The sequence below is a fragment of the Schistocerca americana genome, chromosome 4, assembly GCF_021461395.2.
Source record: "Schistocerca americana isolate TAMUIC-IGC-003095 chromosome 4, iqSchAmer2.1, whole genome shotgun sequence".
Classification (NCBI taxonomy): domain Eukaryota; kingdom Metazoa; phylum Arthropoda; class Insecta; order Orthoptera; family Acrididae; genus Schistocerca; species Schistocerca americana.
The window spans coordinates 650,469,908-650,497,156 of record NC_060122.1 but is presented as its reverse complement, the minus strand read 5'-3'; the positions used below and the strand labels follow the sequence as shown (position 1 = coordinate 650,497,156).

The window sequence follows — 27,249 nt, the reverse complement described above, 5'->3', positions numbered from 1 at the left end:
AACTTACTTGTATTACATATTCTTATTCCTCATTACATTATTGATTACATATGGCAATTATCAGGCTTTAAGCAGATGCAATTTTGGAATGGGTTTAGATACTTTAGTTTTTGAACTGTTTGTCTTCCTAGTATCTGATTGTAGAAATACTGCATGTGAGGGATTAATGAAAGTTTTCACTGCTTATTTCATTCTTTCAGTTATGCAGCAGATCCCCTGACAGATGGCAGGGAGAGAGAGCTCTGCACGCAAGTACAACAATCAGACGGCAGCCGAAGTATTCCAGGTATGACATTTGTAATTCACTGTCATCATTTGTCAAGGCCATTAAAAAAGTTCAGATATAATGTTAAAAATTTACATTGAAAAAATTGTTTCATTGCATAGTATAACAGAATTATATAACAATATTTGTTTTAGGTGACCAGTGGTCTCACTGGCTTTCTGGAATCATGGTGATAGGAATTCCATTAGCAGTGTTATGTGTCATCCTGCTGATCTGTTGGAAAACTGGCGCATGTCGAATCAATAGAGGTAACGTACTTTTATTTTATGGAGAGATAGACTTTGAGATGTCTAAAAGTGGTTCCTTTTATAACTGGCAGAGAGCTCAGTAGAGAGAAACAGAATGAATAAATATATTTTTAACACAAGTAGGAAATGTAGTCCACTCCAGACTGGAGTACAGTGTAATGGTGGCCATTATCGTGGTTAATCTTCACTTAGTATCAGCCCATTTTTCAGCAATGTGACACATCACAGGATAGAAAAGTAAGTGATTTAATGTGTACTTCAGTACTCAACTCTTTATTTTGATAATCAAAACATTATTATTATTATTTACATTGAAAAGCTTAGTATTACCTCTTCTGGCATAGTTCCTTAGTTTCACAAATGAATGGTTCACTCAGCTAGGATATTTTGATGGTGCACTTCTTTATACTCTTTAAATGCTTGGAAGTTGCTGTAACCATTAACTTCCACCAGGAGACTTATTGCTGCCCATAGAGATTGTAGTGACACACAGGATAAATCCTGGCCTTTCTTGTTTGTCAGTTTGAAAGTGTAAAGTTAAAAAAATGTATGTTTTGTTGCATTACTGTCATTATCATTATCATCATCATTAAAAATGCCTTGATATCATCCTTTTAACACATCTTCACCAGAACACTGTGCACCAATGTCCATGTATATTGTACTACATGCTGATTTTCTAAAGGTTGCATCATATATACAGGTAACCGTCAAAGTTTGGCGAGAATGGGCAAAAACCCAAGGATTTCTGCTTCACCTGTGGGGAAGTCCTGCAGGATAGAGGTTGTCTATACAGAGCATAAAATCAGAATCAGAAAACAGCCTACTGACCCAAACAGTGCAGTCCAAACACATTGTGTGTGCCAAAATTTCTGTTGGTGTTTGGCTCTAGGATGTATCTTCCTGCTGCCAGTGAATTGTGTAATTTTCTGACAAATCTTATGTAAGAATTTATTAACTGTTCCCGAGGATGAGCTCTGGTTTGGGCAGATAGAGAATAGAGAATGCCAGGACAGAAATAAAAAGAACAGATAGAAGGCTGACAGTGAGACTGAGAGCAAGATTGATTCAGATACCTGGAAAGATGAAGTAGTCAGTAAAATTAGTAATACCATGAATGACTACCAGAGTAAAAAGACAGTAAGGACCTTTTCAAATCAGGAGTGACCTCTGACAGTAGTAACTGTGGTTCTGTTAAGATAACACTTGTAGTGTCTCTCAGTGTTCCCTTTCTTGTTTTTAATTTGTCCTCATTACTCCTAGTTCATGGGGAGAAATTAGTGCCTGTATACTAACTTGACCAATGAAAGCTAAAGACAAATTAAGACCAGGGTCAGCTTAAGGTCCAAATGACTCAGACATCTGCTTGTGACACCAAGCTGAAAGGCGTATCAGAGGTGCAAATTTTATGTGCAGACTGTATTGTAATTAATACTAAAAACAGACACAGGTGAAAGTATATGATAACAGATTTAAAAATGTTCAGTAAACAAGGGTCCACAAATGAGACAACTAAAGTCTGAGGTAGGAAAGGGCAGGATGTGAAATGGATATGCCATTTGTGTGAAAAAAATGTTCTCAAACCAATCCTGGTAAACACATTCTTTTCATGTGTTAATTAAGAGAGAGAGAGAGAGAGAGAGAGAGAGAGAGGTAATTTTCCGGACAAGATTTAATGCACATTGTCAACTGGCAACAGTTTTTCTTGGGGACTGTCTGTTTGTATTTAGTGATAAGTTTCATGACAAATGTGGCAGCACATGGTTTTGAATTTGACACGCTTCGTCGATAGCACAAATACTATTTGTGGGAGTTTTTGCTTAGGCTGTATATGGACAGAATGTTTATTTTAGGTGTGATTAGCTCTGCCATACTAGTATAACATGCTTACTTATCTCTCTTAATGATGAAAATTGTTACAAAAAAGTTGTTTCCTGTGGTATTTTTGTTCTGCCTGCATCTACACTATGGTGTAACATGTTTGTTAGTTATTTGCCTTGTTCTATATATTATATTTGAGGAGTAATTGCTCCTGTTATAATGTGGAATGAGTTCATTTACCACTGTAATACATTTTTTAGGAAAAAATGCAAACATGTTGACCATTTACATGATAGAACACATTTCAGAAATTCTTGAGCACAGTGGGAAGTGATGTTAAGCAGGACATTATTTCAGTTTGTATTTGAAATTAATTTGTATTATCTGTTAGATAAAGCTCGGTTACCGCTCGGTATGTGGTCAGAGTTTTGTTCACTAAATTGCTTACTCCTTTCTGTGCAACACTAATGCTGGGTGCTGGATGGTTTTTAAATTTTTCCTCTTTCTAGAATTATTTTTATGAGAATTTCTGTGAGTGTTATCAGTACACCCAACTATTTAGAGTTGTACACAAGAACACCACATACCATCTTCAGTACGTGCTTCTGTACCACAAACCGTTTCTTCTCAATGAAAAGTTACACGAGAAAAAGATGCCATAGCTGATTAATGAATGAAAATTGGATAAATAAGTCAATTCTACATTCAGATCTATGGAGTCAGTTATCTGTAATGCAGAAATGACAATCTATAACCTATGGCTTGCAGTTCAGGTTTTTTTATTATACAGGGTGAGGCAGTGAAACGGCACGATTTTGTAAAACCACCAAAGATTTATTTACAAGTAAAATCATAATAGTTGAACATGGATCTCAAGTACAAGAGTGGAAATTAAAGATTTAACTTAAAAACAATCATTTTTTAAATATGGTGTCAGTGAGGTGTCGTCCTTGGTTTTGCACACATTGTCTAAGCCTGAGATGAAATTGTCCCATGACGTTTCGTAGCATCTGTACTGGAATGTTGTTAATTTCCTGTCGAATTCGCTCCTCCAGGTCTTCTTTTGTTCTTGGTGGATTTTCCTGGAAGACTTTGCACTTGAGGTAGCCCCAAAGAAAAAAGTCTGGTGCCGTCAGATCTGGTGAACGGGCAGGCCAGGGGAAATCGCCATTCCTGCTGATTAGACGTCGTGGAAATGCAAGTCTGAGCAATTCCATTGAGACATTAGCAGTATGGCTTGTTGCACCATCTTGCTGGAAGAGTGTTTCAGCATCTGGATCATGTCGATCAATTCCAGGCAGACCAAAAATGGTCAACATGTCAGCATAACGTCCAGAGTTTACCGTCACTGTGTTGCCATCTTCATCTTCAAAAAAATAGGGCCCCACGATTCCACGAGATGACATTGCGCACCAGACTGTTACTTTTTCAGAATGGAGAGGTTTTTTCATGAAGATCGTGCGGGTTATCTGAGGACCAATATCTGAAGTTTTGCTTATTTACGTACCCACTAAGATGAAAGTGGGCTTCATCACTCATCCATAAGTTATGCACTCTTTCTTCATTTCGTTCAATAACGTTAAGCATTGACTGGCAAAAGCGTATACGGTTATTGTAGTCATTAGGTTTAAGGGCTTGCACTACCTGAATTTTGTATGGATGATAGTGAAGGTCACTCTTCAAAATCCGTCTTACTGATCGATTGCTGAGACAAAGTTCTGCGCTGTGCCGTCTCGCGGATTTTCGCGGACTTCGTCCCAACGCTTCGCGCACACGATTAATGTTCTCGGGTGTCCGGATTGTTTTTGTGCTGCCGCCTCTTTTCTTTGTTGTGCTAGCAGTAGCTTCAAAGGTTTTAACCCAAAGGAGAATGGCTTTCCTTGATGGCATGGGAGCCCGTGGCGGCAGGTTGAATTCACGACGAAAGGCGCGTTGAGCACCAACCACACTATCCGCGTTTTTGTAATATGCCTTTACGGCATATGCACGTTGCGCACTCGACCAACGCTCCATGGCTACTGAAACTTCCACCACTCTAGACGCCCAAGGTCACTTCCCCAACTCTCGCAACCCCCCTCCGCGCCCGACAACCACTATCGAAATCGTGCCGTTTCACTGCCTCACCCTGTACTTTAAAAACGCTTTCCATGTTGCACTGAGGCATCATTTAGTTCCTGTATGATGGATGTAGAAGATTTATGGGCAAGATTTAAACAGTTTGTAAATTGTGCTCTGGAGAAGTATGTACTGAGTAAGTAGATTGTGGATGGAAAAGATCCACTGTGATTTAACAACGAAATTCAGAAAATGCTGAGGAAGCAAAGGTGTTGCACTCTCAGTTCAAAAGGGAAAGCACAAATGACGACAGGCAAAAGTTAGTAGTAATTCGTGCATCTCTAAAAAAATTTATGCACAAAGTATGCAACATCGGATACCTTCATACCTTGGCAAAAGATCTTGCCAAGAATCTGAGAAAATTCTGGTCCTTCCTAAAACTGCTTAGTGGGTCTTAAGGCCTCTATCCAGTTATTTGTTGACCAGTCTGGTGTTGCAATAGAAGATAGCAAACAGAAAGCTGAAGTTTTCGGTTTTGTATTTAAGATAATGTTCATACAAGAGGAGAATCTTAACAGACATACTGTCATTTGACTATCTCACAGACTCCCTTATGGGGGACATAATAGTAAGCATCTCCAGCTTAGAGAAGCAACTGAAAGGGTTAAAAGCAAATATGTCTCCAGGTCTATAGGGAATTCTAATTTGCTTTTACAAAGAGTTCTCTATGGCATTGGCCCCTTACGAAGCTTACATTTATTACTAATCTTTTACCAAGCACGAAATCTCGAGCTATTGGAAAAAAAGCATAGATGACTCCGGTATATAAGAAGGACAAAAGAATGGACCCACAAAATTACAGATTAGTATCCTTAACATCAGTTTGCTTGAAAATTATTGAACATATTCTCAGTTCAAATATAATAAATTTCCTTGAGATGGAAAAACTTCTGTCATGAATCAGCACAGGTTTAGAAAGCATCACTTGCGCGAAACTCATCTTAACCTTTTCTCATGAGATACCCTGCGCACTATGGATGAAGGGCAACAGGCAGATTCCATCTTCATAGATTTCCGACAAGCATTCAACATGGTGCCCCAACATGGTGCCCCACTGCAGACTGTTACCAAAGGTATGAACACATGGAATAGGTTCCCAAATACATGAGTATGGCTCGAAGACTTCTCAAGTAACAGAGCCCAGTATGTTGTATTCGACAGTGAACAAGGGTGTTGTCAGGAGTGCCCATGCAAGTGTGATAGGTCCACTATCATTTTATATCTACTTAAATATAAATGATCTGTTGGACAGGGTCAGCACCAATCTGTGATCATTTGCTGATAATGCTGTGGTGTGCGGGAAGATGTCATTGTTGAGTGACCAAAGGAGGATAGAAGATGACTTAGACAAGATTTCTAGTTGGTGTGATGAACAGCAGCTAGATTTAAATGTAGAACAAACCTGTAATGGTTGAAAACAGCATTAGTAGTGTGCTGCTTGACACAGCCATGTCAATCGAGTATTGAGGCATAATGTTGCAAAGTGATATGAAATAGAATGGGCATATAAGGATTGTAGTAAGGAAAGTGAGTGGTTGACTTGGGTTCATGGGGAGAATTTTAGGAAACTGTGGTTCATCTGTAAAGGGGACCACATATAGGACACTAGTGTGACTGATTCTTGAGTACTGTTTGGCTGTTTGGGATCCACAACAGGTCAGATTGAAGGAAGACATTGAAGCTATTCAGAGGCGAGCTGCTAGATTTATTACTAGTAGATTCGAACAACATGCAAGTATTATGGAGGTGCTTTGAGAACTCAAATGGGAAACTCTGTAGGGAAGGCAATGTTCTTTTTGAGGAACACTGTTGAGAAAATTTAGAGAACTGGCATTTGGAGCTGACTGCAGAACAGTTCTACTGCCACCAACATATGTTTAGCATAACTTATGAATATAAGATAAGAGAAGTTAGGGCTCCTATTAAGGCATATAGAAACTTGTTTTACCCTCATTCTGCAAGTACACACCGTATGGTGGCTTATGGAGTAGATATATAGATGCAGAAGCAAGAGACTATAATATAAAGTGAATATTATGAACCTTCAGAAGACAGATATTTTTGTTTAAAAATTACAAGGAAAATCAGTACCGACATGGTTATGGAAAAGTGTGAATGGCAGGACATGTAAAAAGTGGCTGTAAAGCTAAACTGAGGGACTAGTATATATATTTTATGTGCACTCATGAGCAGTAAACAAATAACATTTAACTGGAGCTATTGTCTTGCCACCCTTGATCTTATAGATTGGTGTGTTGAAGTTTTTGGCTTTTCTTTTTGGTGTGTTTCTTATTCCTTCTTTGGAAACTTACCCTTACAGTTGTGATTACAGTGAAACCCTTATTTTACGTTTTTGTGTGGTTCAGACTTAAAAAACGCAAATCAAAATTGATGAAAAAGTTAAAATCCCCAAAATATTAGTAAAAACAGATGTAACTGCCATATATGATTAAAACTTATTATCATCTCCAATACATTGTACAAAATCTGTGTAAGTGAAGAAAACTAAATGTTCAATACAATCTTTATATAGTAATTCGTGATAATGAATGTCATCAGTTCTTAAAAAATCACAGACATGTAACGGCAAGTAAAAACTCATCAAAAAATTGAAATTGGTACCTGGGTACAAGATAATTGAGCTATTTACGAACATGCGGACTACAAATCATACGTTAAAATTGTTTTTGAGAGACCTTTTCATTGTGCTCACCCAGAAAAAAGCAAATATTGATGAACATGGTGAATTAAACTGGAAACTGTGAAGTACAGTGAAAGGCATCAGAATCTAACATGTGGGAGTGTTTGTTTTTTGTTGTATAGCCAATAGCAGTGCAGCATGCTCTGGTGATGTTAATGCATTGACCCCTAGTGTATCCAGCATGCGAGCTCACTTTACATGTGTTAAAAACCCCTTTTATACAGTCAACTTCCTTGTCTCAATTCCCATGAAAAGTTCGTTCTACAACTGAAATTCTCCTGTCATTAACACATCCATAAACATCAACTCAGCACTATAGCAATTGGCAAATTGATAGTCTTGTTTCTGGTCACCTTCAAGGTGCCACTATGTCACGATTACATCAGTTCCTGCAAAAAGTAGTGTGAAATATACTTGATATGACCTATCACATTCTTCGAGACTGAGTGTTTGAATTTAAAAGATTGATGATTGAAATTGTTGCTGAATACAGTACATTGGAAATACACGCAAAAAGACAAGACTGCATTATAACTGACACAATAAAAAGTGGTAGCTGGGCAGTCCAAAACACTTCACATTGACTGTCCTGTTTTTTCATTGCTGCTACCGCCTAGCAGTAGTTGTATCATAATTGCACAGTAAAGCTAAATGTTGCAAGTTTGAACCATCTGTCTTTTGTGCCACTTATAACTCCTTCAGTCACATCAAATGTCAATAGGATGAAGTAAAGTGAGGTGTCAAGTAAGAACATAGAATTGAGGTAAACTTTATTAGGAAGACACGCAAAATTGTGTAATTTTCAGCATTGATCTTATGGGTTTTCCACAGGTGATATGAATTTATGGTGTAGACTCACAAAAAACCTAAAATTGGAGAATGTAAAATCGAAGTTCCACTGTAATGTGTGTTGAGTTTGCCACCTAGATGTTCCCATAGTGACTGAGGTCGATATCCCCATTCATAATTTGTCATATTTTAAAAATTGTTTTAGTGTATGGTACAATATATGTACTTAAGACTCTTGTCAAAGTGGCTGATGAGAGTTGCAGAGTAAAAGAAACTCAGATGACATCAATCACTGTTTGGCTGATTTCTTCCAATCTTTAGCAACCAGAGAACAGTCTGTTTGATGCATCTATGTCTATGAAAGAACAAGTGACAGGAATTACCTATCATTGAAATGACAGGAGGGGCTTTGAAAGCATCTTGTAAATGATACATTAGATACTTTAAATATTACATAATCCACAACTAACACTTATTGCAATCAGAAACTGGGCGGTACCAGTCAACATCATTTGCTTTCTATTGACTCAGCCACTTCCATCAAGAGTCTTCTTGGAGTGCAAGATTAATGTATGATGTACTTATTTCCTGTAATCATACTTGGTTATACAAATCTTGTTAACAGGTGAAGTTCTGAAAACTGAGCGACCTTTATCAGGGCCTGTTAACATGCGGCCACCACCTTATAGCAGTTGTGGAGGATCACCACTTCTAACAAGACATACAGGTAATGAATTATATTTGTGAATGAATCTGAGCTTACTTGAACAGTTTTATTTTATGACTAGAGAAACCCCGCATTGCTCGGGTTATTTATTTATTCCAATCTTCTATTAGTGTATCTCCTGCTCTCCCCTTTCTCTGTTTATCTCTTCCTCTTCCCTTTCTCCATCCTTTTCCTTCTCTGTCTGTTTATCTCCTCCTCCCTTTTGTAGTGTGTGGAGTAAGTTGAGAATGTGAGTCTGCTGAGGCCTGCTTGGAGTAAGACTGCACAGCCACATTAATTTCTGTGTTCTTGGTTGCTTAGGGGTTAGAATGACTTCCTAGTAAGCAGGAGATCCTGTGTTCAAATCCTGGTCGGGCACAAATTTTCAACTCTCCCTGTTGATTCTGTCCATCTCCCATACATAGCTGATGTTTGTAATTCTTTGAAATTTCATTCTTCACAGCTGTCATGCTCCACCATTTTGTCTGTTCTTTCTGACATGTCTGAAAGAACAGGTACCATACACATATATAGATGCAGACTCAGACATACCTCACTGCCTGTTTCCTCCTCCTCCTGTCTTTGCCCATCTTCTCCTCTTCTCTTTCTCTGTCTATTTCCTCCTCCCCTCTCTCCTCATTTGTTCACTTCCTCCTCCTGAATCTCTCTGCCTGTCTCCTCCCTCCGCTGTCTCTGCCCATTTCCTTCTCTTCTCATCTCCCTGTCTATTCCCTCCTCCCCTAACACTGTCCACTCTTCCTTCTCCTGTCTGTGTTTATCTCCTCCTTCTCCTTGTTGTTTCTTTGTCCTCTTATCTTCCTTTTCTCTCCACATTATCACACTCATCCCAATCGGAGGCTGGTGGTTCTTACTTCTACAGTATTTCTTTCCAAACTGTAACAAGTATGTGTGCTGAATTTGCTTGAAATCATTCCAGGGCATTAGGATAAGCTTTTTGCCTCTGGCTTTGCTTGTTGCATATTTGTGCACGTATTTCAATTGTATGTCTAGTGAATTCCATCCTGCACTTTCATGCAGCTTAATGTTTGCGATGTCATATCTGCTGAACTATGCTGTACAATGATATAATTTTGCAGGTATACCCAGTGATATATGTGCCTACTGCCTGCAAAATGTGTTTATTTAGAGTTAATAATAAAGAAGTAATAAATTAAAACATAATGCTTGTTGCAACAGTTTCTCATGCATCTCTGTGTTTTTGACGCTACATCTCCTGAACTGTGCCAAAAATATATATTTGTGTAGGAACCCCCATGAACCATGGACCTTGCCGTTGGTGGGGAGGCTTGTGTGCCTCAGCAATACAGATGGCCGTACCGTAGGTGCAACCACAATGGAGGGGTATCTGTTGAGAGGCCAGACAAATGTGTGGTTCCTGAAGAGGGGCAGCAGCCTTTTAAGTAGTTGCAGGAGCAACAGTCTGGATAATTGAATGATGTGGCCTTGCAACACTAATCAATACGGCCTTGCTGTGTTGGTACTGTGAATGGCTGAAAGCAAGGGGAAACTACAGCCGTAATTTTTCCCGAGGGCGTGCAGCTTTACTGTATGATTAAATGATGATGGCGTCCTCTTGGGTAAAATATTCCGGAGGTAAAACAGTCCCCCATTCGGATCTCCAGGCGGGGACTACTCAGGAGGACGTTGTTATCAAGAGAAAAAAACTGGCGTTCTACGGATCAGAGCGTGGAATGTCAGATCCCTTAATCGGGCAGGTAGGTAGAAAATTTAAAAAGGGAAATGGATAGGTTGAAGTTAGATATAGTAGGAATTAGTGAAGTTCGGTGGCAGGAGGAACAAGACTTCTGGTCAGGTGACTACAGGGTTATAAACACAAAATCAAATAGGGGTAATGCAGGAGTAGGTTTAATAATGAATAGGAAAATAGGAATGCGGGTAAGCTACTACAAACAGCATAGTGAACGCATTATTGTGGCCAAGATAGACACAAAGCCCACGCCTACTACAGTAGTACAAGTTTATATGCCAACTAGCTCTGCAGATGACGAAGAAATTGAAGAAATGTATGATGAGATAAAAGAAATTATTCAGGTAGTTAAGGGAAATGTAAATTTAATAGTCATGGGTGACTGGAATTCGAGAGTAGGAAAAGGGGGAGAGGGAAACATAGTGGGTGAATATGGATTGGGGGAGAGAAATGAAAGAGGAAGCCGTCTGGTAGAATTTTGCACAGAGCATAACTTAATTATAACTAACACTTGGTTCAAGAATCATAAAAGAAGGTTGTATACGTGGAAGAATCCTGGAGATACTAGATATCAGATAGATTATATAATGGTAAGACAGAGATTTAGGAACCAGGTTTTAAATTGTAAACATTTCCAGGGGCAGATGTGGACTCTGACCACAGTCTATTGGTTATGAACTGTAGATTAAAACTGAAGAAACTGCAAAAAGGTAGGAATTTAAGGAGATGGGACCTGGATAAACTGACTAAACCAGAGGTTGTACAGAGTTTCAGGGAGAGCATAAGGAAACAATTGACAGGAATTGGGGAAAGAAATACAGTAGAAGAAGAATGGGTAGCTCTGAGGGATGAAGTAGTAAAGGCAGCAGAGGATCAAGTAGGTAAAAAGACGAGGGCTAGTAGAAATCCTTGGGTAACAGAAGAAATATTGAATTTAATTGATGAAAGGAGAAAATAAAAAAACGCAGTAAATGAAGCAGGCAAAAGGGAATACAAACATCTCAAAAATGAGATCGACAGGAAGTGCAAAATGGCTAAGCAGGGATGGCTAGAGGACAAATGTAAGGATGTAGAGGCTTATCTCACTAGGGGTAAGATAGATGCAGCATACAGGAAAATTAAAGAGATCTTTGGAGAAAATAAAGCCACTTGTATGAATATCAAGAGCTCAGATGGAAACCCAGTTCTTAGCAAAGAAGGGAAAGCAGAAAGGTGGAAGGAGTATATAGAGGGTCTATACAAAGGTGATGTACTTGAGGACAATATTATGGAAATGGAAGAGGATGTAGAATAAGATGAAATGGGAGATACGATACTGCGTGAAGAGTTTGACAGAGCACTGAAAGACCTGAGTTGAAACAAGGCCCCGGGAGTAGACAATATTTCATTAGAACTACCGATGGCCTTAGGAGAGCCAGTCCTGACAAAACTCTACCATCTGGTGAGCAAGATGTATGAGACAGGCGAAATACCCTCAGAGTTCAAGAAGAATATAATAATTCCAATCCCAAAGAAAGCAGGCGTTGACAGATGTGAAAATTACCGAACTATCAGTTTAATAAGTCACAGCTGCAAAATACTAACGCGCATTCTTTACAGACGAATGGAAAAACTGGTAGAAGCTGACCTCGGCGAAGATCAGTTTGGATTCCGCAGAAATGTTGGAACACGTGAGGCAATACTGACCCTACGACTTAACTTAGAACATAGATTAAGGAAAGGAAAACCTACGTTTCTAGCATTTGTAGACTTAGAGAAAGCTTTTGACAGTGTTGACTAGAATACTCTCTTTCAAATTCTGAAGGTGGCAGGGGTAAAATACAGGGAGCGAAAGGCTATTTACAATTTGTACAGAAACCAGATGGCAGTTGTAAGAGTCGAGGGGCATGAAAGCGAAGCAGTGGTTGGGAAGGGAGTGAGACAGGGTTGTAGCCTCTCCCCGATGCTATTCAATCTGTATATTGAGCAAGCAGTAAAGGAAACAAAAGAAAATTCGGAGTGGGTATTAAAGTCAATGGAGAAGAAATAAAAACTTTGAGGTTCGACGATGACATTGTAATTCTGTCAGAGACAGCAAAGGACTTGGAAGAGCAGTTGAATGGAATGGACAGTGTCTTGAAAGGAGGATATAAGATGAACATCAACAAAAGCAAAACGAGGATAATGGAAAGTAGTCAAATTAAGTCGGGTGACGCTGAGGGAATTAGATTAGGAAATGAGACGCTTAAAGTAGTAAAGGAGTTTTGCTATTTGGGAAGCAAAATAACTGATGATGGTCGAAGTAGAGAGGATATAAAATGTAGACTGGCAATGGCAAGGAAAGCGTTTCTGAAGAAGAGAAATTTGTTAACATCGAGTATAGACTTAAGTGTCAGGGAGTCATTTCTGAAAGTATTTGTATGGAAGTGAAACATGGACGATAAATAGTTTGGACAAGCAGAGAATAGAAGCTTTCGAAATGTGGTACTACAGACGAATGCTGAAGATTAGATGGGTAGATCACATAACTAATGAGGAGGTATTGAATAGAATTGGGGAGAAGAGGAGTTTGTGGCACAACTTGACGAGAAGAAGGGATCAGTTGGTAGGACATGTTCTGAGGTATCAAGGGATCACAAATTTAGCATTGGAGGGCAGCGTGGAGGGTAAAAATCGTAGAGGGAGACCAAGAGATGAATACGCTAAGCAGATTCAGAAGGATGTAGGTTGCAGTAAGTACTGGGAGATGATGAAGCTTGCACAGGATAGAGTAGCATGGAGAGCTGCATTAAACCAGTCTCAGGACTGAAGACAACAACAGCAACAACAACAACAACAGGAACATTCAGCAGCATACGTGGATGCTGTCTGCAAAATGTGTTGTCAGTTGAGTTAGTAGCAACAGGATAATATATGTAAACATATTGCATGATGTGGTAGTTTTTCACACAGTTAGTGTTTATTATGTTGTTATCTCCTGAAGTAAATGCTGTACAGTGAAGTACCTTTTGTGGTACATTCAGTGGTATATGTGAATACTGTCTGCAAAATGTGTAACAAGTACAGCTAGTAGTAAAGAAGCAATAAATTGAAACGTCACACTTCTTGTGGCAGTTTTACTGCATGAACAGTGAAAACATAGTAGATGATAAACATTATTCCATTGATCATTTTGTGGGTGTTGTCAGGGAGGAAAAGTTACATAATGGTTTGAAATTATGTGTAAAGTTTGTTGCTTGTCCCTAATGCTCTTACTTTCAAATACTGGATGACTAAAGTATGGATATTCTCGTGTTGTGGGCTACACTGTTTCTTCACCCCTAACCACCCCTTTGATAGGTGGGTGGTTTTTACCCCCACAGTGACTCTTTACAGAGAGAGTAAATGATACGTGATCCAAGTTTGGTTGAAACTGATCCAGTGGTTTAGGTGGTGCTGTGGAACTTACATACATATACATTTGTGTGTTCAACGATTTTTATAATTTGTATGGATTTTACTGGCCAATGGAACAGATCTTTCCTGGATTAGTGGATCTAGCTTCTTTTAATCAATGTATACTGATTTAATCACCTAGTTCTTCTTCGTATCATGTGTAACGGAACAAAATATAACAGTCCAGCTCTCTGGTAGAACTGGACTGTGCTTACGAATAACATGCTGTGGAGATGGGCTGATACGTGCTTCACAACTTGAAGCTAGATTCCTAAATATAAAAATAAGAAGTAAGATTAAGAGAAGACAAGTACTAGAAATAATGAAATCTGTTAAAAGGCCTTCACTAAGGGAGACACATGATGTGGAAATGAACATGAAATAATAATGGCAGACTAGCAAAACACACATGTTTGGAGTGTTGGTACATGAAAACTACAAATAAACTTTCTGCACTGGAAGAACACAACGTGTCTGCTTATGAGCATACTATGAAACATATCTTGGGTGTTGAATTAACCGCTCGTGGTATTTGGGTGCATCTTCCCCTTTACCACAACACGATTACTGGACTCTACACCTGGGAACCAGCACTCCTGTATACACTTGACTCTTGCCATCTGTGTGGTCTGAAGTTTCACTGGCTTCTGGTCTGAAGTTCCATTGGCTTTTCTTTCCCATCATCATTCTCTTTCACAACCTTCCTTCATCCTTTGTGCTATTTATCAGCAGTATTTCTCTGTATTTCATTTTCTGTATTGCACTAATGAATGTTTTTACTTAAATTTTTGCCACAAATTTGTGTTTAGCTTCATACCTTACAGAACAGTTACAACATTCCTATTAGAAATCATTAACTTTTGTAGGTGAATCAGAGTACTATTGTGGCAGCGTGTGGCATACTGATCACAAGATGAGCGGCAGCAGCTACCATGATAAAGGTGTGTATGTTTGAAATGAACTAAAACAATAAACAGGTTTATTTTGATGAGTCATTTACTATTCCAAGTTTTCAATTATGATTTTTATTTGTTGATACTAAGATTTCACAATTTTAGTTGTAAAATTTTTTAGTAATTGCATACTAAGCATGGGAAAGGGGGTGGGTGGGGGAGGGAGAGAGAGAGAGAGAGAGAGAGAGAGAGAGAGAGATATTGGTGGGGCTGTATAAAGTAAGTATATGAATTTTTTACTTTTACATTGTGTGATTAGCAAATGAACCGCTTACTTCAAAGTTGTCATCCTCTGTTATGCCGCAGGTCTATCAATTTTTGTTCAGGACAATGAAATTGCTGGTACTCAATAAAGGTATGAGAAATTTGATACCTATAATGGCATTATAATTTTTTCTGACAGCAGTTTGGTTACAGTTAACTGCATGACCTTGTTGTTTCTAGCCCTAAATCATGGTTAATAAATCCCATACCTATTGTAAATGTGGTGCAAATCAAGAAGCTGACATTTTCTGAAATTAAGCAAGTTAAATAGTCACTTAATGTAATCTGTGTTAAATCACCATGATGGACATATACTAAGTAGTAGTTTAAGCAGGTGTATTGTGTGAAAGTATTCTCTTACAGACTCATTCTTTTCTAATTTAGTTTCATTTCTGAAGGGTGCATCATAACTGTAGCATGAAGTGTAACTAATTATCTCCAGAATTCATGTTGGATGTTAACAATTGATTGGTCTTATATGTCACAAGTATTGAAAAAAAAAAAAAAATGACCATACATCTGTTCCTATTGTAAAACTATGTTCCCTCATTCGCAACTTCAAAAAGATTTTTTCTATTTATTGTTATTACTTTCCTGTGCTTGATTATTTAGACTGTGAGTTGTTTCACTGTGTTCACCATGTCTCTTATGTAGTTTTGATGCTGAAGTAAACTTGCAATTTTGCAGAAGTGATAGGAATCAATTACGTTTGGGGGAAAATGAAATAAGAGAGATTTGTATGAAAACAACTTGGAAAAGAACCAAAGTATTTGAGATAAACAGGACTGTCGGATGACATGGGGAAGGTAAGAGGCGGTTACACTAAGGAAGAAAGGGAGAAGGAAAGGAAAGAAAAGGAAAAAATCCAGATAAGTGTGAGTAGAACAGGAATCAAGTATCTCTAAGATCTCTGCTTGTTACTGGTATTGAAACTGGCAAGATGTCAGTCCCAGGAATTCCAAGACTTTCAAGAATGACAAAAAACATTTCTTTTGTGGGATACAATTACAAATTAACAGTCTTCATATTTTTTCCTCTGCTTTTACTGTGAAAGCTTACTGCTTGCCAAATTTGATGGTTCTAGGTTAATGGGAAGTATACTACAGGTTTTGATGAGCAAGTTTGTGAGTATCGAGATATGTGACAACAGGGTAACAATTATTGAACTATATGAAATAAAATCGTCATAACTTCTGAATGGTTTGTGTTAGAATGTTCAAACTGCACAGTTAGCTGGGGGACATGATGGAAATTAGGATGCGCATGTATTGTTTGGTTTAGCTATGAAGCCCATTTTCATTTGGATGGTTTCATCAAAAAGCAAAATTCGCATATTTGGTGGGACACATTTCGTGATTGAGAAGTCTTTTCACCCTCAATGGGTGGCTGTGTGGTGTGCAATGTTCAGTCATGGAATAACTGGTGCAATATTCCTTGAGTGACCACCAAACAGAATGTGAAGGTTTTGGAAGATGATTTTATCCCCATTATCCAAAGTGACCCTAATTTTGACAAGATGTGTTTCAAGAAAGATGTAGCTTGACCCTATTGAAGCAGGAGTGTTTGATGATGTCTTGGAGGAGCACTTTGGGAACCAGGTTCTGGCTCTGGGGTACGCAGAAGCCACTGGCATGGGCCTCGATTGGCTGCCACGTTCTCCAAATCTGAACACAGATGACTCCTTTTTGTGGGACTATATTGAAGACATGGTGTACAGCAATAATTCCAAAACCATTGCTGAGCTGAAAAGAGCCATTCAGGAGGTCATCGGCAGCATCGATGTTCTGACACTTCCCTGGCTCATGCAGAATTTTACTTTTTGTCCGTGCCACATCACTGCCAATGATGGCAGGCATATCGAACATGTCATAACCTAAATCTGAATATCTGTAGTGACATTTACATATTGAATAAAGTGTGTGCATGTTGTAGTTTATAACTAATTTACATTTTTTCATATAGTTCAGTAATTTTCATCCTGTAAATGGCTTTATCTTTTGAATATATTGACCTGGAAGCTTAAAATTATTTCACTGCAGAGAGACCATAGTTCTCCATATGTGACATAAATCTTGACTTAATACATCTTCCAGTTCATAAGAAAAAGGTATGGAACCTAAAAAGAGGGCAACGTATGCAGTGAAATATATATATATATATATTTTTTTTTTTTTTTTTAATGATTCACTGCTTAGATTTTCCTTCCATTTTCTTTTTTTACAGTCTTCACTCATTATCCATCCATGATGGAGAACAACCAAAATGTGTTTACTCTTCACTTCTTTATCTCCTTTCATCATATATTTTCTTGAAACTGTATCACTTTTAGACCTATGTGTATTTATAGGTATGTTTATCCTTTTGACTGCTTTAGATGAGTTAACTCCTCATACTCCGCCAGCTCCTGCACTTCCCAGGAGCTGTTGATGAGTTTAAATGCAACCTCAGAATTTTCATGGAGAGCAGTTGATGAATTAACATGGGCACCATTGCCAATCCCTGAGCCACCATTCAGGCACCTGTGTGTTGTTGAAGAATTCAACCATACAGCAGATTTTCCACCTCATATCTCAGTATCTCTTTCTCCCCCTCAGATCTCAGTGTCTCTTCACAGTTCTGGTCACTAAGCGTTGTTTGAGTACTTCATCTATTGTGATCGTGTTTTTCTACATCTACGTCTACATGATTACTCTGCAATTTACAATTAAGTGTCTGACAGAGCTTTCATCAAACCATCTTCAAGCTATTTCTGTATCGTTCACTCTTGAACAACGTGCAGGAAAAACGAGCACTTAAATCTTTCTGTGCATGGTCTGATTTCTCTTATTTTATTATTATGATGTTTTCTCCGTATGTAGGAGGGCGCCAATGAAATATTTTCGCAATCGGAGGAGAAAGTTGGTGATTGAAATTTCATGAGAAGGTGCTGCCACAACAAAAAACACCTTTGCTTTAATGATTGTCACTCAGATTCATGTATCATGTCTGTGGCACCCTCTCTACATCTACATCTACATCTACATTGATACTCCGCAAGCCACCCAACGGTGTGTGGCGGAGGGCACTTTACGTGCCACTGTCATTACCTCCCTTTCCTGTTCCAGTCGCGTATGGTTCGCGGGAAGAACGACTGTCTGAAAGCCTCCGTGCGCGCTCTAATCTCTCTAATTTTACATTCGTTATCTCCTCGGGAGGTATAAGTAGGGGGAAGCAATATATTCGATACCTTATCCAGAAACGCACCCTCTCGAAACCTGGCGAGCAAGCTACACCGCGATGCAGAGCGCCTCTCTTGCAGAGTCTGCCACTTGAGTTTATTAAACATCTCCGTAACGCTATCACGGTTACCAAATAACCCTGTGACGAAACGCGCCGCTCTTCTTTGGATCTTCTCTATCTCCTCCGTCAGACCGATCTGGTACGGATCCCACACTGATGAGCAATACTCAAGTATAGGTCGAACGAGTGTTTTGTAAGCCACCTCCTTTGTTGATGGACTACATTTTCTAAGCACTCTCCCAATGAATCTCAACCTGGTACCCGCCTTACCAACAATTAATTTTATATGATCATTCCACTTCAAATCGTTTGGCACGCATACTCCCAGATATTTTACAGAAGTAACTGCTACCAGTGTATGTTCCGCTATCATATAATCATACAATAAAGGATCCTTCTTTCTATGTATTTGCAATACATTACATGTGGTACTACAGAAGAATGCTGAAGATTAGATGGGTAGAACACATAACTAATGAGGAGGTATTGAATAGAATTGGGGAGAAGTGGAGTTTGTGGCACAACTTGACGAGAAGAAGGGATCGGTTGGTAGGACATGTTCTGAGGTATCAAGGGATCACAAATTTAGCATTGGAGGGCAGCCCTTCTTTGAACTTTTTCGATGTCTTGTGTTAGTCCCATCTGAAGCTGATCCCACATTGCACAGCAAAATTCCAGAAGAGGGTGGACAAACATGGTGTAAGCCATACCTTTAGTAGAACTGTTGCACTTTCTAAGTGTTCTGCCAATAAATTGCAGTCTTTTACATTATCTATGTGAACATGATTGAAATCCCTAAATACTTAGTTGAATTTACAGCCTTTAGATTTTTGTGACTTATAGCGTAACAGAAATTTAGCAGATTTCTTTTACTACTCATATGGGTGTTTTTTCACACTTTTCATTATTTAGAATCAATTGCCACTTTTTGCGCCATGCAGATATCCACTTCTTGCACTATACAGATATCTTGTTGAAATAATTTTGCAGTTGGTTTTGATCATCTGATGACTTCACAAGGCGATAATTGACAGCATCATTTGCAAACAATCTAAGAGGGCTGCTTAGTGTGTACCCTACATCATTTATGTAAATCAAGAACAGCAGAGGGCCTATAAAGTTTCTTTGGGGAACACATGGTATTACTTCTGTTTTACTCAATGACTTTCCATCAGTTACTACAAGCTGTGACCTTCCTGGCAGAAAGTCATGAATCCAGTTGCACAACTGAGGCAATACCCCACAGACATGCTATGTGATTAGAAGTCACTTGTGAGGAATGGTGTCAAAAGCATTCTGGAAATCTGAAAATATGGAATCAGTTTGACATCCCCTGTTGATACGACTCATTACTTTGTGAGAATAAAGAGCTAGTTTGTTTCACAAGAATCATATTTTCTGACTCCATCCTGATTATTTGTCAATAAATCATTTTCTATGAGGTAATTCATAATGTTTGAACACAGCACATGCTCCACAAGCCTACTGAAAATCGATGTTAGTGATATGGGTTTGTACTTCAGCAAATTACTCCTACTTTCTTTTTGGGTATTGGTATGACTTATGGAACTTTTCATTCTATAGGTATGGATATTTCGATGAGTGAGTGGTTGTATTTGATTGTTAAGTATGGAACTATGGTATTAGCAAACTCTGAACAGAATCTGCTTATATACAATGTGGATGAGACACCTTGCCTTTATTAAGTGATTTAAACTGCTTTGCTACACCTGAAATAGTAACTTCTAACACGTAAGTTAACATAAGTTGGCAGTTGTTCTAGATTTGAATTCTGGAATATTTACGTTGTCTTCCTTTGTGCACTTTACTTAGGTTTCTACCTCACTGCTTATCAGGATTGGCATCAGTGTTTTTCTCATCATATTTTCCATCAATAAAAATGATAAGTGGTTGCACTGAGCGAAAGATCATGGAATTATGAAAAGTGATAGTGAGGATAAATTTTTAAATTTGAATGTAAGAGATAACTCTTGCTTCAATTCTGAAAAAAAAAAGTCTGTCAGCAGGTGTAACACTACAGACTTCCTTAGTAAGAAACAAAAAATCAGTGACAAATTTGATTGGGAAGAAAAAGATTTTTGTCCACTTAATCACATGTTCGATTATTTGCTATCAGTACATGACTGTATACAAGGTATGTCAGAACACAGCTGTCAACTAGGGGATGATCCAAGCATTCTGTCATTCTTCGTGTTATTTTTGACGGAAGATCTGGTGACGTTCATAGCCAATGAGATTCATTTATTCATCTAGGAAACTACTCCAGGAACAGTTCGTTCTTCACCTTCAAAGTGGAAAGATACAGAACATGAAGAAACATATTGTTTCATAGCTATTTGTCTTCAAATGCCCCTCTTGTAAAAGCTAAAAATTAGCAAACATTTGTCCACATACATTCTTCTGAAAACTCCAATTTTCAGTTAAATTGTGTAAAGAGACCATTTTTTGTTATTTTTGAGATTGTTATGTTTTAATGACAATTTGCTGCCAGCGGAGGACACTGATTATTTAAAATCAGGAAGATTTTTGATGAAGTTTGTATGGCATTCCATTGCATTTAATCTACATCAGTGTTGTTTGATTGTCAGAATGTCTCTCTCTTAGATTTCACTGAATACACAGGGACAGCAACAGAAACTGTGTTCCACTGTTTGGGGAAAAATCATAACATAGTGGCAACAGTTAACGAAGCCCTATTTGGAATGTGGGCATATTCTTTGTTGACAATTGATATGCTGGCCCAGATCTGTTTCCCTGGCTTGAAAAAGGTAGCATGGACATATATAGTGCTGAAATTTGACATCTGGAAGTTTGCCTGAAATTTCATAGAACATATGATGCTGTTTGTAGCAATGAACAAAACATGCCAAAATTTCAGAAGAAACTCAAATGAGGAGATATTCAGTTTACACCAACTAATATGATGCTTTCCATTAAGCAGTGTGACAAAAAGGAAGTGTGGGTATTGACCACTTATAACACCATACAAATGCTTGAAACAAGAAAGACTGACAGGAATATTAGAGCGGAAATTAAGAAACTGCAATGCATTGCAGAATAAAACTTAAATATTGGAGGAGTTAAATGTCATAAAAGTCCTTTTTTCATGTTCCGAATGTGTGTGTGTTAAATGTTTCATGTTCTGCAGAGGTCAGTAGCAGGCCAAAAAACATCAAGTGCAAAGTTTCATCTGTTGCTGGAATGCGAACTTCTAGAAATGTACACAACAGATTGCAAAAAGTTGACAGGGGAGGTACTGTGGTGATAATCTTCTGCAGATCTGGGGAGCCATTTTACAAATGTTATAACAGTTTAGCACTCCAAGAGAGTTATGCTAAAGTGAAAATGTACAGTTTGCTCAAAACAGAAAGTATGCCGAGAAACTGAATACAAATGCAAAACTACCAAGGCACTATTGTACAACAGTCCGTGTTTCAAGTCTTACCATATGAAGATGAATTACTAATTTTTATACCTGTAATAATGTTCATGTCAGTGGTGACAAATCTTAGAATGAAAGGAGATGTTGCAGAAAGCACACCACAATTATTAAGGACAGGGTGAGGCAGGCCCAGGTAGAAGCCTAATTGCAAGCTGCTTAGTGTAGGCTCGGTTTGTGCACTCTAAGCTGATACTCAATGTTGTGGCAAATGGGAGAAAGCTTAAATGATAGATTCCTTAATGGTCACTTCCATTAGCCACTGTGCTGAGTGTCACCTTGGAGTGCACAGATAGTAGACACATTACTTGATATTGACACAGTTCTCAACTTGGCATGTAGCCATTGACTAAGTGAAAAGGTGGTTTCAGCTTAACCATTGTGAGAAGTTGTGTATAGAGGGGAAGGGTCACATGTATTGCTGCTAGAGTGTGCTGTGTAGCATATGACAGTGTCGCAGTACACTAACCAGATGAAAAGGTGGATCTGAGCATTCAGTTGCATGGTGGAGACCACATCAGCATATTGCACATTGAATGCCATGTCCTGGGTGAAGGCAGCTAAAGTTCAGCAACCTAGAGAGATAGTGAACTTGCTGCTCAATATCTCAGCGGTGGTTAGGTATGTAGCTCTGTAGGGTAATCACTGGGGAGTAGTAATAGTAGTAGTAGTAGTAGTAGTAGTAGCAGCAGTAATGGTTGTGTTCATTTGTGGATCACTGTATTAGACATATCTTGGTATTGACCTGCTTTTATAGCTTAACATGCAATGTGCTATCTTGCAAGACGGGGAGGTGACCCAGCTGAAGATTGAATCCGCATGGTGATTCATTGGCACTGGGCTGATAACTGGCAAGTGTTAAGTGTGGTTTTATGGTGGTTTTGCCTGCTCGTTTAGGTAAACGTCCCCAAATTCCACCTCAAAAAATACATACACAAACAATTAAAACATGATAATACACAAAACACACTTTATATGATTCAGAGACAGATGGCCTACACACCTTACCTCCGTTATGGTACCTTGATGACTGTGGCATGAGGAAGGGCATACAACTACAAAGTTAAACAATGAAATAAAATTCAACAAATGCTGCCAAGGTAGACCCCATGCTAGGCAGGATAAATACTGGGCAAAAGAAGAAGATTATATATCTTTTGGTACTACAGTTTCAGGAAAAAAACATAATTCATATATACAGGCATTTACAAACAGTAGGAAGTAATTTAAGGAACTCACAGAAAATCAAAATCAGGATGGCCAGTTGGGAATAGATCTTCCATCTTCCTGAATACATGGCCAGTTTAAAACAGCGCTTCATTTGTTTCAACCCAAGTGTAGAAGTTTGTATTATTTATGCATTCTTGCAAAGAAGTTATTTTATTGTGTAAAAAGACAATGCAACACTATTCATTCCTATCTTAACAGCAGTCACTGCATGCACTATTTCATAATGAATTGGCAGTAATTTTTTAATCTTCTCAAAAGATAGGTAAATAAAAATGAATAAATAATTTTTCAGAACCTGTGAAAACCAGTGTAGTGGAGAAGACCATAGACGGGGTCCAGCAGGCTACGCCGTTTGAGTATCAACCAGATGAACTGCAAAAGATTAATCCTCAGTCAAGGACAAGGTTTGTACTTGTTATGTACAATAATATTACAGGATGTAAACGATTAATCAAACCCCAAATGGCCATTGATACATGGACATGAGTAACAGATAGGGAAACTGCACTGTGTGTGAAGTGAGCTATCACTGTTTATTGGAACCAAATACATACTCTCTCAAATGCACACCCCTGTGGCAACAGCAACTCTGTCACTCACTGCAGGGCGTGTGTGTGTGTGTGTGTGTGTGTGTGTGTGTGTGTGTGTGTGTGTGTTTGTGTGTGTGTAGCTGTAAGGAAATGTTATGCTGCACTTTATACTTTTCTTGAATAATTATGCAGGCATCTTAGATATATATAATTATGTACAAATAATGTTGTCCACAATCATGTGAAACATCCTTTGTATGACATCAATTGTCAAATCAGAATGCCCAACATGAAAACACTACATACAGATTTATCCATGCAATGATAGAATCAGAATGGCGTTTCATTTTATTTTTTTGAGTCCAATCAAAGGTACATATTTTCTGAGGATTTTGCACTTCTCCAAAGTAAGCCAATGATGCCAGAAGCTCATATATTTGCGTCCATGCAGGTACTTTCTCTTGCCAAGTAATTGTGATTGCTGTCCCTCCTTGTAAAGACATGCTTCGTCCCCTGGCATGATTCTCCACGTGCAAATAAAATAACAAATCGACACAATATTTGTGCTCTCCTCTGTGATCATTTGTTTCCTCGTCTTCAATTGTAAGTTCCATTCATTGGTAAGAATACACAGGGATACACATCAGTCCTCTAGAATGATATGTAGTACCATATGTCCCCCTCTCTTAGTGAATGATCTCGCGATAAATATTGTTACTTTTCTTAGTTCATAAGTCAAACTTCTACCATTTTATAATCCTTTGATACTATCAGTAAATTCCTTTGATAAATATTTGTAATGCTATATTATAAAGGTAGTAAGCCTTATCATGTGAGAATAGTACTATGCTTCTCATTTTTGCACTACTGGACATTTCATCTCCATTATTATTGTACTGTTAATTGTGTCTCAGTTGTAATTGGAGGAATATGCATTTATCCTTGCACCTAACATTTTCTTAATATGATAAATGTTCAAATTTGTTTTAATATGCCTGTATACCGTATTTACTCGAATCTAAGCCGCACTTTTTTCCGGTTTTTGTAATCCAAAAAACCGCCTGCGGCTTAGAATCGAGTACAAAGCAAGCGGAAGTTCTGAAAAATGTTGGTAGGTGCCGCCACAACTAACTTCTGCCGTCGAATATATGTAGCGCTACACAGGCATGCTTTGTAGGCACAAAGATAAATACTGGCACCAAAACCTATATAAATAAAAAACAAAAAGGTGGAAGACGAGCTTTTTTCTCCGCCCCGAGTTTCACCCACTGCATTTTGATACATTATTCAATGAAGTAAATACAAATTCCGTATTGTTCATCTTCGAATGTAGCAGAATTTCAATGTAATACGAAAATCCGACTGGCAAGACTGTTTGGGATGTTTGTCAATATGGCCAACTCTACGTTCTGAATTTTTTCCTACCTGTGAGAAGAGATGGTTGCTAATAGGAACCTGATGAAATGTGATTCACATGCAGTATTCTCTTCACCATAAGAATAATACGAATATAAACATTTTGCCATGTATTGTTTCGTGTTTGCTGCTATCTCATTTAAATCCTGTCTGCCTAATAAACTACGAAACTAGAGTGAGACAACAGCAAACGTGGAAGAATATACGTATCGTTTCATGTATATATTCGTAATATTCTTATGCCTAATAGTGATACAGTCAGAAATGAAGCACAGCAACTGACTAGATTTTTAAATCTAAGATGACTCTAATTTCTAAGCAGAATGTAATGTACTAAAGAGGCGTCTGCAAAGATTTTCAAAAGGAGAAAAATTTTCAGTAAACTCTTGTTTAGAACATCTTCTATCATACGCAGTCTGTTACTTGGTTCTTGTTGATCATTATCAAAGAAAGCATCAGTGCAAATAACAACAAACAGCAGTCTCTTGCCATTGTTTCGCTAATGAGACGATTCCTCTCTCTCTCTTCTTCTTCTTCTTCTTCTTCTTCTTCTTCTTTTTTTTTTTTTTAAGTGGCGGTAGCGCGCACAAAAGCAAGCCATGCCGCGAGCCGCGACAGGCCGTAAACACGCACTATCAGAATGCGACAAACAATGCATGACACAGTACAGTAATGCATTTTCAGCTTAGAGTGACGTAAACACCTATAACAAAGAAAACGACACTTATCAGATCAAAGCAAAATAAGCAATCGATTCAAACCAGACGAAGCACGTGAAAAGTGGAAGGGTACCCGTATAAATACGGACAGAGCGCCTGACGCATAGCAATGGCTACCTGGTATAGCTTAACTGCTAAGCTTACTACTCGAACCAAACTACTGTAGCTGCATCGTCATTCATTCGACCTAAATTGTGTCTCATATTACAATGGACCAACTTTGTTTCGATTTGGAGGTGCGGCCTAAAACTTTTTTCTCCCCTCGAATTTCGAGTCCCAGATTTCAGGTGCGGCTTAGATTCGAGAATTGTTTTTTCCTTTATTTCGAGTCTCATTTTTCAGGTGCGGCTTAGATTCAAGTGCGGCTTAGATTCGAGTAAATACGGTATTTGGATATAATACTGCTTTATCATTGTAATATTTCTGTTACATGGAGACAAACAATTTCATACCTTTAATAGTTTCCTGCTTGATTATATTCCTTAATCTTTTACAACTCAGGCAAGTTCCCATTGGAGTAAATTTCAAAATATTAAATATTCTACATTTATAAAAATTGTCGTTCACACCTCTTTTCTTAGACACAATTATTATCTTTACCTATTCATATTCCTTCTTTACTTTACGGAGATGGTGTCTTCCTTGGTAGACATATACCATTTCCTACCATACTACATATATTTGGGAACAGCATCCTATTTAAAAAGCATGTCTCTGTCCTTGCTCTTGCTCTTGCTCCCTGCTTCTTGCTCCTTGCTCCTTGTTTCTTGCTCTTCTGACATTCTTATTTTGCAAAAACTTTTACCAACTGGTTGCCTGATTTTGTCTCATCTCCATTTTCTAAGTACCCATTTAGACCACTTTAGCCAGCTATCCTTGTAATTAATTCACATCTACATCATATTTGTTAGCACTCCTTGCCATTAAGTCACTCATTATAAAATTATAACAGTCTGTTATAATGTTATATTTGCAGTAACAGAGGCACATCATTACTGTTAATTTCACTACTGTATGTTGTTGTTGTTGTTGTAGTCTTCAGTCCTGAGACTGGTTTGATGCAGCTCTCCATGCTACTCTATCCTGTGCAAGCTTCTTCATCTCCCAGTACATACTGCAACCTACATCCTTCTGAATCTGCTTAGTGTATTCATCTCTTGGTCTCCCTCTACGATTTTTACCCTCCACGGTGTCCTCCAATGCTAAATTTGTGATCCCTCGATGCCTCAAAACATGTCCTACCAACCGATCCCTTCTTCTAGTCAAGTTGTGCCACAAACTCCTCTTCTCCCCAATCCTACTCAATACCTCCTCATTAGTTAGGTGATCTACCCACCTTATCTTCAGCATTCTTCTGTAGCACCACATTTCGAAAGCTTCTATTCTCTTCTTGTCCAAACTAGTTATCGTCCATGTTTCACTTCCATACATGGCTACACTCCATACAAATACTTTCAGAAACGACTTCCTGACACTTAAATCTATACTCGATGTTAACAAGTTTCTCTTCTTGAGAAACGCTTTCCTTGCCATTGCCAGTCTACATTTTATATCCTCTCTGCTTCGACCATCATCGGTTATTTTACTCC

At 38.4% G+C, this 27,249-nt stretch overlaps 1 protein-coding gene across 1 annotated transcript in view; it reads left to right on the top strand.

The window, feature by feature from the left end:
* Nucleotides 1-27,249, top strand: part of LOC124613076 — a 111,072-nt gene that overhangs the window by 45,717 nt on the left and 38,106 nt on the right. Inside the window, exons 5-9 of the mRNA XM_047141660.1 lie at nucleotides 201-286; nucleotides 421-534; nucleotides 8,586-8,687; nucleotides 14,676-14,750; nucleotides 23,288-23,399. Of these exons, the coding sequence (XP_046997616.1) occupies nucleotides 201-286; nucleotides 421-534; nucleotides 8,586-8,687; nucleotides 14,676-14,750; nucleotides 23,288-23,399 (489 nt within the window). The remainder of the gene's footprint in view (nucleotides 1-200; nucleotides 287-420; nucleotides 535-8,585; nucleotides 8,688-14,675; nucleotides 14,751-23,287; nucleotides 23,400-27,249) is intronic.